The sequence below is a fragment of the Pinus tabuliformis genome, chromosome 8 (assembly GCF_031772625.1).
Source record: "Pinus tabuliformis cultivar Carrire ecotype Pingquan chromosome 8, CPIR1, whole genome shotgun sequence".
In the NCBI taxonomy this organism is placed as follows: domain Eukaryota; kingdom Viridiplantae; phylum Streptophyta; class Pinopsida; order Pinales; family Pinaceae; genus Pinus; species Pinus tabuliformis.
Genome location: NC_142294.1, coordinates 736,848,096 through 736,867,199, shown reverse-complemented (window position 1 = coordinate 736,867,199; position 19,104 = coordinate 736,848,096). Strand labels below are relative to the sequence as shown.

General features: G+C 37.9%; 1 protein-coding gene across 1 annotated transcript in view; it reads left to right on the top strand.

The window, feature by feature from the left end:
- LOC149237687 (trihelix transcription factor GT-1-like) overlaps positions 1 to 18,740 on the top strand; it is a 47,952-nt gene extending 29,212 nt beyond the window's left edge. Inside the window, exons 2-4 of the mRNA XM_089372748.1 lie at positions 17,795 to 17,926; positions 18,024 to 18,269; positions 18,391 to 18,740. Coding sequence (XP_089228874.1) covers positions 17,795 to 17,926; positions 18,024 to 18,269; positions 18,391 to 18,620 — 608 coding nt within the window. The 3' untranslated portion in view covers positions 18,621 to 18,740. The remainder of the gene's footprint in view (positions 1 to 17,794; positions 17,927 to 18,023; positions 18,270 to 18,390) is intronic.
- The last annotated feature ends 364 nt before the right edge of the window (positions 18,741 to 19,104 follow it).

Genomic DNA, 19,104 nt, shown 5'->3' with positions numbered 1-19,104 from the left:
GTTAGTTTCATTGTTTGCGTCGTGTGGAGGGTTTCAGTTTGAATCGTTTGATACACAATTACACTCCCAGTCTACAAATTATCTGTTTTTCGTATAGTGGGCGGATCTCTGTTGAAGGAAACCCTACGATGCAGAGATGCAATAAACTTCATTAGCTGCGGGTGACATTGGGGGACTTATAACCGGATTGTTGACGTGTTTGGGGTGGGTTCGGGTAGGAAAGAGCAAAAAGTGAATCGCTGTGACAGGAGCTTCGCAACTTTTCCTGCGAGGAAAGATCCTTGCTTTTCTTACATTCCCCTTTTTATTTTCAATGAAGTGATCCTCTCAATTGAGTTTACTATTTTTTTGGGGTCATGCATTGTGCAACTTAATGGCTTTTGATGGTCACATTTTCTATCCAATGAGAAGGCAAGATTTATTATTGTATTTCCTTGGGCACATTGATTAATAAATGGTAAGTTTATGGTTATATTTTATCAATATGAAATTTTAAAAAAAGAATTTTTTTATTGGTGGAAGTTTTTTTTTTTTAATTTAAATAATTATATTTTTTTAAAAATTACTTTATTTTAAGTGGTTTGTTTTTTTAAGTGGTTTGTTTGTTATGTGGTATTTTGGGTAAAACTCAATTTGGTGGAGTGTGTATTTATGTGTTTCTAAGGTTCTAATTTAAATAGAAACTTTCTCTTTAATTATTATTTTTATTGGAATTTAATAATGATAATCATTAAGTTATGATTTTTACTATAAGTTCATTTCAAGAATGACTTTGCAAACAAATTTAACATAAAACTAACAACAATATATATATGAAATTGATAATAAATATACAAATTTATTAGTCAAATAATAATGAACTCAAAAACTAGTTTAAAAAGAGACAAGGTTTCAAAGTAAGAAAATGATTTGAAAATGTTTCATATGACAAAGGGCGGTTACCCATGGTTGATGAGAAGTGATTGTCATGCATTTAACATCTTAATCAAATTGCTCCAAGGTTATCTATAACCAACCTTCCACTCCATAGTTAAGGGAGAAAGAAACTCACAATTGTTCTTAGTATTGATTAGCCAAAACAAGATGTATGGCTAATGTGCAAATTATGATGAACTTATAATGTAGGTAACAACTCTAGAAGGTTTGTACAACATCAATAGATTGTGGGAACAATGTAACATGCAAGTTTCCCATGAGCTTGACCCCCTCCTTGGAAACAAAACTTGTTGGAATTCTATGACATGAATAGAAACTCAACTAAAGAATTATAGCAATCAGTTTCCCTTAATATATATACATTTTTTTCTTTCAAATTGCTATATGTCGAACTTATCGACAAAATTTTAGTTGCCGAACTTTATTCGAATTTCAAGGTTGCCGACTCGAACTCGAACACGAACCTGGTGACTTAGTGTATATATATATATATATATATATATATATATATAGTTATTATGAGGAAAGAAATCAACCTCCCTCTTGTTGTAGAATGTAACTAGGTTCGGTCTTCATAATGACATGTAAATGGTGTAATAAAGAAAATAATCGACTTGCTTCATGGGTTTCATGAGCAAGGGATTTTTTTTGTTTTTAAAATCAATGTCATGTATGACCCTTCTTGGGCATATAAAGAATATAACTAGGTCTACAAGTTGACTAGAAGCCCTCCAATAGACAAGAACAATCATCCTCTTCTTGATGTCGACCTTAGAATGTATACAAATGACAAGTCGGCTCACATATGGAGACACACTCTTTCAAATGGTCATGTCGGCTCAAATGTAGGGGCAAACAACTATATATAGGAGCTTATACCCCTCGTATTTTCACAGTGAGAAATCTTCGCATATCTCTATAATTTTAGATGGTAGATGCAGACGACAAGTTCAAACTTCTTTTGAGGTTATGGTAATGGAGTATGGACATACAGAAGTTAGGATTCTCTGAGGTTTTGATGATGAATCATAGAGAGAATCTCGCATATCTCTATAGTCTCGTACAACAGATCTATCTGTTGTCTGGAATGGACAATATTCAAGTCAAGCTCAGATCTCAGTATCTGGTGACCAATCACAATGAATTCAGATGGGACAGCAAAGGGAGACAGTTCAATATATCTCTGAGATTTTGGATGGGTAGAACATAAATGAGGTGCGGATCATCCACAACAACCTTATCGACATATTTTCAGAGGTTCTCGGTGGTCAAGACAGCAAGGACTTAGGTTACCACAGTGATCATAGTGCGGACTAGTTTGGGGTGACATTACAATGATATCTTCTTCACTATCTCGACATATATTCATTGTAATGCAGATGGACATATCATAGTGGTACAGTTTGGATGAGGTCTCAGTCCCGTGCTAACAAGATGGTACTCAGTGATGCTCGGTGCTAGATCTCAGCGATACCAAGTGTTGTGCTCGGTAGTAATACGTTGATTAGTGATGCTAGGTGCTACATGATGCAACTCGGTGCCAGTAACAGTAAGAAGGTATGATGTACAATTCTGTGAGGCCAAAGTTTAGGGATATATCACAACGTTTGGAACTTTGGATGTTGTAGTGATCATGTTTTGGTGCCATGAAGAAATTGAAGAATCAAGGAAGAAGGATGACTGTGTCTTAGTTTGGGAGTGACCACATAGGTCTAGGGTCTTGATTTTGGTATTCGTCAATTGGAATCTCCATAAGAAGAATTTGTGCGGGTTTTCCTGTCAAAGAGTGAGAGGTTTTGGCCTTAGCAGGTTGCCAACATCTTGTCTTCTTGTCTCTTTTATTTTGGTAACTATTTGATGAATTAAGAAAACACACTTTAGTAATAACAAGAGAAGACTGTGCTAATATGAAAAGGTAAAAAGTACCTCACAAATAATTATCATCGTGAGAAGAATCTTATTAACCTATTTTCCCTATATTCTTCAACATGGTATGAGAGCTAAGGTGATGAAGTCAAATGAAGGGAAACAAAGAGACATTCAAGGATCAAGTTTCAAAAAGGGCATCCAAACAAGTTAAAAAATCAAGATCTACAAGAAGCAGTCTACAACAGCAAGGGATTTTGTTTCTGTAGTCATCAAAAGGCCACAAAGACCCTCATCAAGTTGTCTACAAAGCAAGGTAGCTCAAAGGACCTTAAAAACGAAGATCACATCATCTTGGAGAAAGTCGAAATCCTAGAAGCAGTTCTGATCTACACTACAAAAGAAGGCAAAGCATATTGAAGGCGAGAAGGCATTGTCATCATATTCAAGGTTATAAAACAAACAAGGATCATCTCCTTGCCCTAGAAGAAGATCATCCGAGGAAGCAAAAATTCATCCTCATCAAAAGGAGCAACGTTTTCTATTAGAGAAAGGCTTTTTCATTTGAAAGAGGATCATCCAAGGGGAAGCTCTAATACTTCTTCAACCATCATCGTGATCAAGTAGAAGAAATCATCTTCACTTGTCAAGTAAGTATGTTTCATTCGTTAATTTATCTGGTAAAATGACTTCGTGGTTGCAAGGAGAACTATAAGTTCGATAGGTCATTAAAGGTCCTTGCATGGAATAAGGAGGATTATCATAGTCCTCGTAGATAAGTGAAGTCATTAAACATATCAATGAAAAAGGTCTCCTTTGAATTCATAGGGAGGAACTCTTAAGGTCCTCTCACATAAACAATATTGGAGACATCAAAGACGTTGGAAAAAAAATTATGAACATTACAAGAAAAGAAAGTTCATATCACTAGAATGGATAAGAGGAGTTGAGGAAAGGAATTCCAAGGTAAGAGAGAGTAAGAAATCATTAAGATAGTCTCTCCCACTATAGGTCTCTTTATGGCTCCTAGATCCTGCATAGGTTATGTCTACAATAAGATGCGGTGTGACATCATGGGAACATCAGCAACAAGAACTTGTGACATCATCACGAGGGTAACAAAATTCATGGCATAAGTAAGTTACCTCATTCAACTTGTGATTTCTATGCAAGATAGAAGAGGAGAAGTTGAGGGCAAAAGTGTTGAGGACTCAAACATTTGTTGGAAGTAAAAGATTATGTACTTTACAGGAAAGATTGTTCTTAGCTTATGAAGGAAAATAACAAGAAGAATCGAGAAGAAGTCCATTTCACCGAAGAAATGGAGGAAGTTGAAAGAAGGAAGAACAAGGAAGTAGAAGCATTAAGAGCTCGTGACACCACCATAGGAAAACATGAAGGATTGCTGGAACAAAATCTATTGTAGTCAACTTTGGAAGATATAACTCTTGGTGACCTCATTGGAAGATCAAAGGAAGAAGTCATCCAGGACAAGTCTCACCGTACATCAAGTTAAAAGGGAAACATCTGCTGAATAAGAATATGCGAGATAGAATTCTCATTAAAGGATTCACCGATCGAGAAAGGAAGCAAGTGTTTCATTAGAAACTCCAACTTGTGGAGTTCATGGGATGATGGCATGATGCCATAAGAAATGAAGCAGATCAAGGGATTGAAGGTCTTTTCAATCAAGGAAGCTGCTAAGAGAAGCCTAGATGACCTAAAGGTAAAATGAGGTATGTATGCTTGTATTTAATATTATAAAGTCATGTCGTATGGTTGCAAGTAACATGGATCACTACTTCTATCTTGAGAAGCATGATCAAGGGAAAAAGATCTCCTCCTCTGAAAGGATGCAGGAAGGCATAAGTCACACTAGATGAAATCAACATAATATGTCCTCATATGAAGTATGAGGTGGTTGACTACAATTAAGGAACTTTGATTGGAAGCTCCTGGGAATGGAATGTGTAAGGAAGGAAGAGATCGTAAGATATGCAACCATGATGAAGGTAATCAACATCCAAAAGACCAAGGAGATTTGACTAGGAAATCTCTTGGAAAGATATGAAGGCTCTGATGGAAGTCTGAAAAAGATGGATACCCTTGACAATGGATATCTTTGGGAGATGTGTCAACATGGATGCAGGATGTTGATACCTACAAGATGTCACCTCGTAAGGTACTATTTGATTTGATGTTATGTTTTGATTTCTTGAATAATATTTGGACAGGTTCATGCAGGGCTACTGGAACAAGAGTTGTGAGTGCAAGTACAACTAGCATTCATGTGGTGGATTGAAATTCATGAAAGAAGCATGATGAGAAAGCAGTAGCCATATGAAGAAGGTTCCAGATATGTACCAAGAAGGCCACTTTCCATGAAGAAAGGAATGACATGACGAACCAAGAAAGAAAGTGATCGATGGCTAATGCCCTACAAGGAAGAAACTTGACTGAATGACATCAAGGAAATAAATTGATCAAGCAGCGGAAGGACCCACGAAGAAGACACTGTTGATGAAAAGGAGAGTCCCTAATTAAGAGGGAGCTTGGGCAAGTCCATGGTCAGAGGGAGCTTGGGTACATTCCTTTACATGAATGGACATATCTTCCCTCGTTGAGAGGGAGAGATAGACACAACATTCTTGTCTTCACTTGGGAAGAAAGAATGGAGGATTGGGTAATCATCTGGCATCTGATGCTCTTTGAGGATGCGTAGGGCATCCAAGATAATAGTAGGCAAGAGGATCAATATTCTTGGAGGGATGGAAACCAAGGATAAGAATAGTCCTAGAAGGTCATACTCAGTGAACACCGGGGTGGGTATGTACCTCGCCAACATTGTGCTATGATCTGATGAAATATAGAGTTGTCAAGGCCCTGCTGTGGAAACAATGTTGGTTACTATGATGCTATACAGATGGATTACCAATCTGATTCTTCTTATGAGAAATTCTTCAGATTGAGAATGACCAAATACCATTATGAATACCTCCTTAATTAAGAGGGAGTGCTGTAGAATGTAACTAGGTTTGGTCTTCATAATGACATGTAGATGATGTAATAAAGAAAGTAATTGGCTTGCTTCATGGGTTTCATGAGCAAGGGATTTTTGTTGTTGTTTTTAAAATCAATGTCATGTATGACCCTTCTTGTGCATATAAAGAATGTATCTAGGTCTACAAGTTGACTAGAAGCCCTCCAATAGACAAGAACAGTGATCCTCTTCTTGATGTCGGCCTCAGAATGTATACAAATGACAAGTCGGCTCACATATGGAGACACGCCCTTTCAAATGGTCATGTCGGCTCAAATGTAGGGGCAAACAACTATATATAGGAGCCTATACCCTTTGCATTTCCACAATGGGAAATCTTTGCATATCTCTGTAATTTCGGATGGCAGAAGCAGAAGACAAGTTCATACTTATTTTGAGGTTTTGGTAATGGAGTATGGACATACAAAAGTTTGGATTCTCTGAGGTTTTGATGATGAATCATAGAGAGAATCTTGCAGATCTCTATTGTCTCGTACAACAGATCTCTTTGTTGTCTTGAATGGGCAATAGGTAAGTCAAGTTCAGATCTCAGTGTTTGGTGAGCAATCATAGTCAATTCAGATGGGACAACGAAGGGAGATAGTTTGATATATCTCTGAGATTTTGGATGGGTAGAATAGAGATGAGGTGTGGATCATCCACAACAATCTTATCGAAATATTTTCTGAGGTTCTCGGTGGTCAAGACAACAAGGAGTTCGGTTACCACAATGATCACAGTGCAGACTAGTTTGGGGTGACATTACAGTGATATATTCCTCACTGTCTCAGCATATATTAACTGTAATGCGGATGGACATATCACAGTGGTACAGTTTGGATAAGGTCTGAGTGCTGTGCTAACAAGATGGTACTCAGTGATGCTCGATGCTAGATCTCAGTGATACCAAGTGCTATGTTCAATAGTAATATGATGATCAATGATGCTAGGTGCTGCATGATGCAACTTGGTGCCAGTAAAAGTAAGAAGGTATGATGCACAATTCTATGGGGCCAAAGTTCAGGGATATATCACAATGTTTGGATGTTGTAGGGATCATGTTTTGTTGCCATGAAGAAATTGAAGAATCAAGGAAGAAGGATGACTATGTCTTGGTCTGGGAGTGACCGCATCGGTCTAGGGTCTTGATCTTGGTAGTCGTTAATTGGAATCTCTATAAGGAATTTGTGTGGGTTTTCCTCTCAAAGAGTGAGAGGTTTTGGTCCTGGTAGAAAGCCAACATCTTTTGTTCTTGTCTCTTTTATTTTGGTAACTATTTGATGAAGTAAGAAAACACACTCTAATAATAACAAGAGAAGATTGTGCTAATATGAAAAGGTAAAAAGTACCTCACAAATAGTTATCATCGTGAGAAGAATCTCATTAACCTAATTGCCCTAGATTCTTCAACACCTCTCAGCCTGAGGGTCGGAGTGATGTTGCTGGTAGCAGGCCAACCCACAGGAATACTTAAGAGTTCAAGAGGGCTCGAAGCTAATAGAACAATATTTATACGCATGAAGCCATTACAACAATATTTATTAAGGCATTATAGCTCATCATGTCACTAATAGGGATTTGAACCTAGGCGGGGAAGATAATAATTATTTTGGCCAACCACACGAGATAACCCCAATTGATGGTTTTATTATTTATTATATATACAACATTGTCATGTTTTTATATGTATAAGTACACAAATAAATGGCTTTGCAGTTTGTGAATAAAGAAGGATCTTCAATGTTGGGAATAAGTGCTATGAATGTGGCATTGAATACAACAAGCATCTTCTCAGATCATGTAGACTCATCTATAGCCCTCAACAAATCCTTTGGAGAAATCCATCAAAAGCTCCACAAGCTAACCATGAGGACCAAGACTTTTGTCATTTTGGAATGATATATATGTATGTAATTATATGCAATATTGATTAGAGATAAATAGATTAGTTAAAAAATATGACACATTGGATAGTTTTCTTATCTCTCGAATTCATGTGTTAAACACATGGGTCCTATGTGTCCTTTGTCGGATGGGTCTCCCATGCGTGACCTAGATGTTTGATATGTGGGCACCAAGAAAGTGTGGGTTTTGAGTTATGGAAGTGCAATAAAGGCCCACTCAAAACAATTGATTCGTGGGTATGTAGGCTTGTACAATTTTGGTAACAGGGTAACTAAAGTCAATATGATAGAGCCACACCATTTGAGGGGTAGTGAGCTTGCCCTGGTTTAAATTTGTGTCATTGTCATGACAATTGATCCAAGTTGTTGCTAGACCACAACTTGATTGCCACATGCACATACATATCTTGTTGACATGTTTTTTTTCCTTTTGGGGGATGGGGGGTTGGATTCTATGTTGTGTTGGATAATTGAATCCCTTTGTCCCCATGTTAGGGGACTTAAAATAGATACACTAGTCATCACTATAATAGAATATATATAAAATCATTTTATTTTTTCCATGGAAAATGTTCTTAGAGAAATCCTCTAAGCATTTTCTCACATTCTATGAATGGTGCTTGTGGTAAATCTTGTTGGACTACAACTTGTACTACTAAAACAAAGGGACTCTGTTGGACTTGAACCAATGATCTATCACCAATCTTTGCCTTGAAATTTGCTTAATCAAAATGATTGAGCTAACCCAATGGGCTCCCTTTCTCTCTGTCTCTGTCTCTCTATATATATGCAACCTAAGGAGAAACAAAGCTAATTAAAATACAACATTGTTAGATTTTCAACTCAGGTTGGATTCCTATGATAAGGGTTGATGGGTTTAGTGGCAGGCAAAGGTGGGGCTGTTTTGTCACTGTGACAAACACCCTCCAAAATTTTGTCTATACTTGAATTTTGGAGCCTATCGTGGATCTTTCGATTGACTTTTCCGTAGTCACTTCTAGCTCTATTAAGTCTTTGAGCTACCCTTTGGATTGTAAGTGTCGAAGTCAGCTGCTTGCATATGCTCGGTCTGTAATGAATTCATGAGTGCACTTCTTCATGCAAGCTCGAATAAGCCTAGCACAGTCTATTAAGACAGTGCTTGCGCTATGTTGAATCCATGTCGACAGTCAATGCGCATTGACATTGACAATTTCTCACTTTTGGATGCGTTTGTACTTCTATTTTGGTGAGTTTTCCAAACTGTTGCTTTGCGCACCCTTGCTTTCGTGAGTGTCGTTTTAATACTTTTGACTGTCGCTTTTGCTTGCGCTCACTTTAATTAGTGTCTTTTTCATGTTATCTTCACTCTGGCATGTGTTGCTTCCATTGTCGGTCGCATATCTCAAGTGTTGTTCACACTTTTCTTGTCATATCAGAAGTGTCATCTTTTGGCGTGGGAAATGTCGCTTATCACGTAAAGTGGAGTTTTGGTTTGTTTCAAGGGGCAATCTTTGTGATAATGAGTTGTTCTTATCATGTAAACATGTTTTACACTCATTTCCAAAGTTTCAAGCCCTGTCGCACAGTGTTGCCGTTTTTGTCGCAAAGTGTATTTTTTGTGTCGCACTTGGTAGGAGCTGTCACAAAGTTGTTGCATTGAGGAAGGTATGTTGTTCATATGTTCTGAGTGTTCCTTGTCATGTCATCAAGTGATCTAAGTGTGTTATCATGCTCAGAGTCTCTTTCTTGTTCATCTTCATCTCATTGATCCAACACTTAGTGCAATTGGGAAAACTCCCCGACCAGGCCAGTTAGTCTGAACTGCGCATTGCACAGTCCCAGCCCTCAAGCAACACCCTTGTCCCTTGGCACTGCGCAATGTGCAACCTTTGCCTTCCAAGACTGTGTACTGCGCAATCACAGTGCTCAAGCTCAACCTTTGACATCAAAAACTGCGCAATCTCTCTCTCCTGCCCAATCAGAACTTCGCATTGCGCAGTCTCAAGGCTTAGGCCTCAACCTTGAGTTCCTGAACTATGCAATTGCGCAGTCTCAAGGCTCAAGCCTCAGCATTGAGCTCATGAACTGCTCAGTCACCAACCTCCTTTGCCTTCCAAAACTGTGCAGTAGGCTGAATCAATGCTCAACCCCTCAGCCTGTCTCATTGAGCTCCTAAACTCAAGGCTTCTTCCTCAGTCCAGCCTCAAGGCTCAAGCCTAACCCTTGACTACATGAGCTGCTCAATTTCGCAGTCACTCAGCCTCTCCCTCATCTTATCACCCGTTTTCGGCTCAGCCAGTGGATCATCATGCAACATCTTAGACTAGGGGTTTATGGGACTAATGTCTTGTCATGAGTGAATTGAAAACACAGGTACTCTGTCATATCATGACGAGATGATGATGAAGAAGATGGAGACCGCCAGGAGACACTTCATTCGCAGCAAGACAAGCTGATCAATCAAGAGGAAGCAAAGGGACATCAAATTGAGACAATAACTGGAGATCAAGTTACATTGAAGACTCCTCATCTCCAAGCCGTTTTGGAGGAAAAAGAAGAAGGTCATCATCCATCTTTCAGACGACACAAATCAAGCAACAACAAAGAATACCCTGACATTGCCATGTCATCATGTAGTCCATATCATCAGTGTCATTTCATGTCATGTCATGAGTCATCATGTGCCACATCATTTTGTGGAATATGTAATTCAATATTGGAGAAATATAATGTAAAGTGGAAGTCCAAGAGTCATTCATGTAATGTGAAAAGTCATGTAGGAAGTCAAAAGGTCATAGAGAAGTCGAACAATCATGAGGGTAGCCCAAGAGTCACAAGGGAGGTGAAGGATCACCCCATTTGTTATATATACACCCTCATGGTACAAGAAAAGGACTTTTCACCTTGGCTTCTCCCATAAGGCATCAGAGAGACAAAGTTAGTACTTTTGGGGAGCAAGTCATGGCTCCAATGCTCCACTATTGGAGCTAGTGATGCTCGTTGTATTCATGTATCTTGGGACTTTTACTTAATACTTGAATCCTAATGGCTGACACGTTTTCATGCATGGATTGTGAATATTTGTAAGACTGTTCTGTGAATATTTATGATTCATGTTTTCTTTCACATGTACTAAAGTAGTTGAACTATTTTGGTTATTTTAGTACTTATCTAATTGAAGATGTGTTGTAATGGTTGTAACAATCGTCGCATCTATGTGGACTATTCTACTTGACGTTAGGCGGTTATCTTTTCACTTGTGTGCGCCTCTACAAGGGTGGTACTATTACCTCTCTCTTAGAAACTCACCTCTCCTCCCTCCGCAGTAGAAGAACCTAGATACACCTGCAATTGAACATTCACTAGGCACACTTGCTTTTCGCAAAGGCACAATACGTTTCTCTCTCTCACTGACAGTTAAAGCCAAGGCAAATCTACAAGTGTTAATTTTAGGCAACAATGGTATGTTCTATGCTTTAGAGCAATTTTACTTCAATTTCTTTATTAGCCCAGTATCAATATTCAGATTAGCAATCACATCAACATGATATTAAAATGCAGATAGAACATTAACATAAACAGTAGAAGACAAGCCAAGATAGGAGGACACAAGATGTGGCACCAGCTAAGGACAAACCCCAATGTGGGGAAACCCTTGATCAAATCTTCTTTTAGTCTTCAATAGTTCAACAGAGAGAGATAGTACAATTTACAAATCTGATAATCTATAAAAACAACAAAAGAGCCCTAACCAAAAAAGTCAACGTTGGTCAACAGGGTAGATTTGACCCTCAACAAATTGGTCAACTTCAGTCTCCAAACAACAAGATAAAACAAGCCTCAAAATAGTGAAATTCAGCCTAGTCAAAGTTTGGTCAAATGGCCCACTTGCGGTCAGCCCTAGCTACAGTCAACACTGGTCAACAATCAATGTTTAGATTTAATTTATTTGCCTAGAAATGTGGCCTGCCCAAATAGAGATAACCCTCACAAAAACACAGCCAAAGGAGGTCAATGCATGTTGGTCAACACTTGGTCAAATTGTCTTCAAATTTCGGCCTCTTGAAATTTCGCTCTCTTGAAATTTCGGCCTTCTTAAATTTCGCTCCTGAAATTTTGGACATGTGGAGAGGGAGAGGCCCAAAAATCTATACCCAATCAATGACGAGAGGGAGAGAGAAGTGCGAAGTGAAGTGTGAAGTGAAGTGTGTCCAAATGAGGACGAGGCATCATGTATTTATAGCAAACCTTGAGGATGAATAGACGTGACTGTTGGGCTTCTGAGCCAACATAAGTTTGCTGGTTGACCTTGACAATTTGTCCATAATCAAAATAAATTCATAACTTCATTTGTACATGTTGGAATCGGATGATATTTGGATCAATCCTACACCTTTGGGAGAGAGGAATCCAAGAAAAATATTAGCTGTCATAAATAAGATAACCCATGTGGAGTTTGGCCCTAGTTGCCAATTTTATCAATAAGAAAATATGGTAACCGGGTTGATACTCCGAATGGGGCTCCGATTCCAAATGGTGTGAGGTCTAATTGAGACTTCTAATCAGTGAGATCCCCTTGGTTGACGAATTTCCAGCACCATCAATAGGATGAAATTTTGCGGCTAGGTCCTGGAGGGGAGGTGTAATAGTTTTTGCGAATGAGTTCACTACAGTCACCATCCATAAAATGTGGGGAAGTGTCCCTAGGTTTCCTTGAAAATAATTGATAATAATAACAATAATACAAGTCTTTTGCCATGAATTTAGTTAATCTTAGGTTTATTTTTTCTCATTTTCTTGACATCTACTTAATTATTGGAGTTGCTATATTCAATCGATTTTAACATCCTGGTATTATTTGGTTGGTATATTTAGATTGATATAAGAGCTCAAGCGAGTTGGATCCCTTTAGCACTTTTTGCAAAATCTATCCTATAAAACCTAATCACAAGAATGTACATGAAGAACATTTGAGATTTACTCACTCTACTAGCCGAAGTAAAAAGATATATAATATTTCATATCGAGTCTTGTATTAGAGTTTCTATCATACTTTAAATTTAGCTTCATGAGAACATGACCTTTAAAGCATAGCCTTTTCTTCATTCTATAAATTTTGGAATTTTGTTTCACATTGCTTAGGGAATATTTTATGGATATTTTGTTGTTGTGATTAGAGGTACTGAGTAGAGGTTTTGTGGGTGGGGATGCTTTTCATGAATAGAGTCATGCAGATATACAATACAGATGTGGAAGGGATTCAAGTAGAGGTGTAGGAGGTTCATGTAGGGTTCAATTGAGAGATTTTGTGAGCAATGTTTCAAACTGTGGTTGCCATTTCATTTTAGTAGCTTGTGATTCTATGAGCAAAAGATGGTTGAGTAGTTCGTGCACAGGGGTTTTGTGGTGAAGTGTTTTGTAGGGAAGGGTCCTAAAATGCATGGAGAGAGGCACTCGTCTTAGAGGTGCCATGATGGCTATATAAATCATCCTTGTACAAGCCCCAATGATTGTAAACATTCCTACTTGATCCCCCTATCCCTATTGTTGCCCCTTTAGACTATCCTTAACCTTAGCTTGCCCCTAGCCCTATCTTTTCAAACATTGTTGTATCGTGAATGTCTTGAATGGATGTTATCTTCATTGACAATATAGGGTGACATGTAGTTGGTGGTAAACAATGAACAACATGATAATTATAGCCAAACAACCATGCCTTGGTGGTAAACAATGAACAACATGATAATTATAGCCAAACAACCATGCCTTAGTGGTGGAAGTGGATTTGAAAATCTCAACCTGAAACAATTGTTACCAAAATGAAAACACAAGAAAATACACACCTCTAAATCTTGATCAGAAACATATCCACATGGCAATTTGAATAGGGTTAGTGCTAGAATAGGGTTTATTACTTGCAAATTTTATCAAAAACATTGATGAAATTTGAGATATTGTGGACTTGTGGTTGATGAAGATTATAAATACAAGATGATTGATGTTATATGGTTTAATCCATAATTTTATGCTTTTTATAACTAATTCATCGTTCCACATGCTTTTGTTGACATATATGGGATCAAAATATATAAAAATATAAAAATCGATCTTGAAAACGCTCTTGACCTGGAAGCTTTTGAAAATTGTGGCCCCTGCTCTCGCTTCTTGCTCCCGCTTCCAAGTAGCCTTGGGCTACCATAACTTGAAAATTAGGTATGGCATTAGCATAACTATAAGTATCTTTTGCCACTTTCCTATGGATGAAATTGTGGGTGCTACCACTATGAATCAACACAATCCCCTTGTCGTTCTTGATACACCCAATCAACTTCAGATAACCAAATAAGGGATGGAGAGAAATTTGAGATTCTTCACAAGGAATTGCTAAGGTTGTTATGTGAAATTTCCTTGAATGTATCGCCTAGAGTTTATTATTCTAACTGTTAGCAGTTTATTTGTTTACGACAAATAACAAATAAATAACTGATGCATTCTTCACAATTAAAAATACGCCAAGAAAGTAAAATAAGGGGTTGAGAAATAGATGCACACAATAAAAATGACACCAATATTTTTGGACTAAAAGTCTTTGAGAAAACCCTGAAGGGAAAACCGATGCAATAGACGAAGGTTTATTTTATTATGTAGCAATTTGGAAATTATTATAACTGGATGTCCAACTGGCTATCCTCCAGAAATATACTGGCAAAATAATCTGGAGATCAAAGATCTCCTTTGCTAATCAACTCGGTCTTCTCTGGTCTGCTCTAACCCCACATTGTCTACCGCTTATTTCCTCTTAGACTGCTGGCTTTGGAATAATTCACATTGCTTGGAAACTGGCTCAAAGTGAGCCATATTACCTTCTTTTTTCATTGGAAACCACTCGCACCTCCTTCCGGAAATAGCTTTGGCCTCTAGTTGCTGATCAATGGCTCTTTCGACAATTCACACTAGGGTTTCTGGCTATTCGCACTGGCTTTTGCTGCCATCTCCGTAGATAATTCAGCCTCCTATCTCCTGTCTCTTCGACATTGGAGAGTCCCTAGAAAAGTCTCCGGAATCTTGCTTCCAAATTTTCTGCTGCTTTCTCTTTGATGCTCTCCCTTTGGTTGGAACTGTGCCCTCACTGAACCTGTGAACTGGGTAGCTCAATTTGTCACAATGATCACTCTGATGACTTTGATGCTATCTCCAAGCCCTTGAACTTGCTCTCATAATCTCTCGTTGAAGACTCAATGACCACGATTTAATCTCCATCAGATCAAATAGACTTCAATAGAAGTCTCTAGAGCAAACTCAAACATTCTTAATTAATTAACTTTAATTTACAACTTTTCCTAGGTTAGGCGTAGGAACTAATTTAATTATGACAAATTAATCTAATTAAGGTGTTTCTCAAGCTTATCTCGCGAAACTTTTTCTGGGTTTTGGAGATCTAGTGTTCCTTAGTCTCGTAGCATCATTTGGGACTAGAACACCTATCCGATGCTGCCATAAACTAACATGTTACTTCTTGAGTAGGAGGGATTGTGTGTTCGAATTCTTGTTCAGGATTGTTGTTGAGTCGTCTTGAAATAATTTTTATTCTTTACCCTTTGAAATACTAATCACAATTATGCGAAAGTCAGAGGCATTGGCGTATAGTTGTCTCTTCTTGGAACAACTGTTGGTTCTTAAGGGAGGGAAGATGGAGAGGTTGGTGAATGTTGCCAAAGGAGGGCATATATGAGAGGTGAATGAGTCTTTTACTTCTGGTTTGGGCATTGATTACCATCTTGGCTTCTTTATCTCATTCATAGGCTTCCAACCAAGTTGTTGGGAATTGCATCCTACCCAGAGAGTGGTCGTGCAATTCACCAAGTGTTGATTTGGTGTGGGCTAATTTGTTGGAACCATAGGGTTATGGTATGGGTTGGATACAAGTGATCGTTAATGATTGTCCCACAATTTTTTCTCAGTGGCCAAATTGGCTCGATTGTCTGCCACTGAATTATTTTCCCTTAAGACTTGAAATTATTGCACCCTGTCAAAGTTTTCACAAAAATGCTTGATTCTTTCCAGAATAGAAACACTAAATGAAAATTAGATGAAGGTGAATCCATTTGCATATGATTGATGACTATTCGAGATCTCCGATTACAATGAGTATAGATGTTCATTCCTTTTCCCAAGTTTAAGCCTTGTAGCAAGGCATAGGCTTCTGCCATGTTATTGGTCATGACACCTAGGCTCGGTGCATAGGAATATACAATTGTCTCTTTAGGGCTGTAGATAGCCCCTCCAGCACCTGCCACATTATAATCAATGAAACGTGTTCTTTTGTGTTTAAGTTTACTGTACTGGATAAAATTTAGTTCAATTGTTTAAAAGTTTATATTTTGCATATTTGATATGCGATGCATTCAACTCCACAAAGGCCCTCATGGGTTACCACCCTTATTACTCACAGCAAACACTCTTGAAGTCGCCACCACTGTACTCTTGACAGGTTGAGCCCACCAACTTCAAGGCCACTACTATTCATAAATGCTCTCATCTTTTCATTGTTAGGTGTATGATACATACCAGATATAAGTTGTGCTGAAAATGACTGATTTTCTAATGAAGCTTCTTTATTAGGCATGTTTCTTTGACTTATCGAGTAATTGGTGATTTGTTTTGACTGAAGGGATATTACTATTGTGGCCGAGTCCTTTAAATTATGGTATCAGTGTATCTTCTTTAACTAGTTTATTTATCGTGGGAGAATATGCGCCCAATTTTTTTTAATGCTAGATAAATAGAAGACATTTTGCATTTTTTTTCTTGATTTGGTTGATCCAAGGAATATGCTACATGACCAACTAATATATGCTCTGTTCTGGAAGATATACTTGACTGCATGTTGCTTGGATCTATTGTGAATGGAAATTTGAATTTTTTCCGTCGGATCTTTAGCTCAGTCTCCTCTCACCTAACATCAAGTCATAAACATTCCACTATGGGCAAATGCACATGAGAAGCATGAAGATAATAAGGTACGTGCCCAGGAGGATGTAGAAGAACAGCAAGAATGCCTAATATGCAGCAAAAATGAACCAAAGAATCCAATCCAGAGGTCATTGAGACCGTATATTTGGTTGAAGGTGATTTATATGATCTGATTAACAAAAACAGTAGGTACAGAACAAGAAGAGTACAATAGCAGAACGGACAACTTACTGGAAGCTCCCCAAAAGCTTCAACCTGAGATTCAATACTGACAAATAATTGTGAAGACACCTTTAAATAGGAAAAACGCCATGCAATTATTCAAAATTCTTCAGAGCGAGGCTTTATGCTATTAACCAGAATTAACTTGATAATTCTAAAGCTTACAATATATTACTAACTTTAATATAACTGCAAATAAATATAATCATTTTTAGACGTGGTTCAACAATAGAAAGAAATGATTCTGGATTAACAGATTGATATGCTTTATGTATCACTTTGTCTACGAACAAATATCATCTGTAGCCGTTTAGGACATGTTATGTTGGTGTCATTATATGCCCCTGTGGGAGAGCATAGAGAATCAATAACCATCAGAGACGTTATGCATTTTTTTTTGAGATTGTTTTTCTGGATTAATCACATAATCAGTTTTTTTGGTCGCAGTGTCGAACCAACTACTGTGGTTCATAATTTTATTCCTTCATTTATGCTTTGATGGTACACTAATATCATCCCCGGAAGAGTTTCTTGGTTGCAGAGTGCTAACTAGCGCTTTGCTTTCATTTTTCTTTCCCATCCATTCTGTTATCTTATCTTTGCCAGTTGCTATAAAAATCTGTTTGAGCTAGATAGGTAGGCATTGTCACAAAATCGTGTGTTAAAAAAAGTTTACAATTTGTAAATATAGAGAAATCAAGGTCGTTTTCTTTGAATACAATTTCAGGTTTCCCATACAATTATCGAATAGATGTTGTAAGGTTAGGTTACAAATTCGAGATATTTCTCGGTTTTCAAGTTTAAATTATACAATTATACAAAGCTGTGATTAGTAGAAATGAGGGCAATTGACAATTTTTGTCGGTGTCAGATTTTGACAGGCCTGCTTTAAATATCGACCAAAGGTTGGATAATGACAGCCAAACAACGTCTTTGTTGTCACATGAGTCACCATTGGCAAATGGGATGAGTCCATGGAGTTGGAGGGATACTAGTGCCAATGGTGAGTTAGCTTGCACTTTCCTTTATCTACTTGATTTTGTCTTGTTAGGAACAGAAATGTAAGAACACACTGACAATTTTGGTTACTGTTTACTCAGGTTTACCTCAGTGGAATACGGGAATGGATCGCAGTATACCTGCAGGGAGGGTTATTCTTGTAAAATGGGGTGATGTAACCCGAAGAGTAGGTATTGATGGTTCAGCAGAAGCCATTAAGGATGCCATCAAGAGTGTGTTTGGATTGAGATCGAAACGAGCATTCTGGCTAGAAGATGAAGATGGTGTTGTCCGTTGCTTTGATCGTGACATGCCTCTCCGAACTTACAATCTGCATATTGATCCAGGTTTGCTTCTACATCATTCTGTTATTCCTATTATTTGGTTGGAATTAGCACACTTTGTTGATAGTTACTATGTATGCAGAATGTTCATTGATATTTAATGCCATTGATTTCACTATTGCAGGTGTGACAGTGAAGATTTGTTATTACGATGGGTCTGGTCGACCAACAGTGACCACTGAGGAGAAGACTTTATATTGTGAAGATGATCTTCGTGAGTTATTAGCACGACGTGGTTGGCAAGCATTGCGAGAAGTTCATGGGTACAAAGACATTGACACGATTGAAGAGCTCCAACCAATGTGTGTCTACCAGCAGGGTGGATTAGGCTTGTATATGCCAAAGGTCGAATGATGATTACTCGAATCCTTATTTGTACATCCTTCAGTAAACTATTTTATCAGATCTTTATGAACTGACCCAAACACGCAAGCCTTCTGGCATCGTAAGCTACACTGCCTAGGCTTTTATCAATGCCAATTTTGACTTGGAATCAAGAGGTTATCTGTTCACCAACATCATGGAGGCATCCCAACTGATTGTTACACATTTCTGCTCAGACGAAGCCATTTCAACTACTTGTTATATCTTTCTGCTCAGATGAGGCATCCCAACCGATTGTTGCATATTTGTACTCACATGATTATTTGGAGAGCTTTAGATAGATAAAAGTTCATTACCTACTTCAGGTACAGGAAAATGTGTACCACGTTACAATATAAGTTAATTTCTCTACTGCAATAATATACCATGAATCTCTTAGATGGTCAATCTTTTCCAGTGCATCGTGTTCTACACGATTTTGAGTTCATTACTTGAAAGGAAAGCTTGTATTCTC